The sequence below is a fragment of the Arachis ipaensis genome, chromosome B01 (assembly GCF_000816755.2).
Source record: "Arachis ipaensis cultivar K30076 chromosome B01, Araip1.1, whole genome shotgun sequence".
Lineage (NCBI taxonomy): Eukaryota > Viridiplantae > Streptophyta > Magnoliopsida > Fabales > Fabaceae > Arachis > Arachis ipaensis.
Window position 1 is genome coordinate 12,864,668 of NC_029785.2, and position 1,294 is coordinate 12,865,961.

The 1,294-nt window shown below is 28.9% G+C and overlaps 1 protein-coding gene across 2 annotated transcripts in view; it reads left to right on the forward strand.

The window, feature by feature from the left end:
• Nucleotides 1–1,294, forward strand: part of LOC107625302 (salicylate carboxymethyltransferase) — a 10,270-nt gene that overhangs the window by 7,337 nt on the left and 1,639 nt on the right. For both annotated transcript variants that reach the window (XM_021117590.1, XM_016327920.1), the window contains exon 3: nucleotides 861–1,115. In XM_021117590.1, coding sequence (XP_020973249.1) covers nucleotides 861–1,115 — 255 coding nt within the window. The remainder of the gene's footprint in view (nucleotides 1–860; nucleotides 1,116–1,294) is intronic.

Consider the following 1,294-nt stretch of genomic DNA (forward strand, 5'->3'; position numbering starts at 1 on the left):
AGACTAAATTAAAAAGAGAGTAAAAAACATTAGAGAAGATGTAAATGAATTTAGCTAAATTATATTTTCAAAGATTCAAATTTTTAAATAATATATATAAAGATATAAAAAAATCTCTTTTGTTTTTTACTTTTAACTATTATAATTTCTAAAAGTATAAACAAATTATAATTTTTATATTCACAAACATTAAAGTCTTTGTAATTATAAATATCTAATAAACATAATTATAAACCAAGTTTTCATCCAAAACATAATTATAAATATTGTTCCCAAAGCAAAATAAACATAATATAAAACACTCAATTTTCATCTTCATTCTCTTGTAAGTTGGGTTGGGAGAAGTTAGGTTTTGGTAAAAAAAAATTGTAAAAATACCTCTTGTCAAAAAAATACTAAGCCCGGCGGGGAAGCCCGCCCCGCCCCACCAAAATCCGCGGTTTAAGCGATGCGAGTTAAGCGGACTTTTGCTATTTGGCAGTCCTAATTTTCCAACCCGTCCCGCCTTTTTTGACGGATTACGCGGGCCGGTCCGACGGATTTAGATCCGTTTGCCACCCCTAGTAATATGTATGATCAGATACATAAAAAATACTAATTTGGCAATTAAAAGTCACTCAATAACTACCACATACACTTGTAATATGATCAAACATATTAAGTATACACACACACAAAATAGTTAATAGTATAAAATATATATAAAAATATAAAATATAAATTAAAAGTAAATTAAATAATATATATTTAATATAATTACATAATAACTGAATTTGGGATATACATAGTTTTTTTATTCAAAATTATTGGACACATAAAGCAGCGTTCTATGTTTCTCTAACTTATTGGTGATTAACTAGGTTCCTGAGGGTATAGAGAACAACAAGGGAAACATTTACATGTCAAGCACAAGCCCCTTAAACGTTCTCAACGCTTACTATGAACAATTTCGAAGAGACTTCTCTTTCTTTCTCAAGTGTCGTGGTGAGGAAGTGGTTGAAGGAGGTGTCATGGTTTTAACATTCTTGGGAAGAAGAAGTGATGATCCATCTTCTAAGGAGTGTTGCTACATTTGGGAACTCATGGCTGCCGCTCTCAATCAAATGGTCTTGGAGGTACACACTACACAATACATTACTTGAATATAACTAATTTTATTTACAGCAATTTTACATGACCAACAAATATTATTATTTTAGATTGGTACTTAATGAATAATAATTTGTATTTATATTTGTAAGTATTTATACATAAAAATATATAATTTATACTTATATTTATCATGAATTAATAC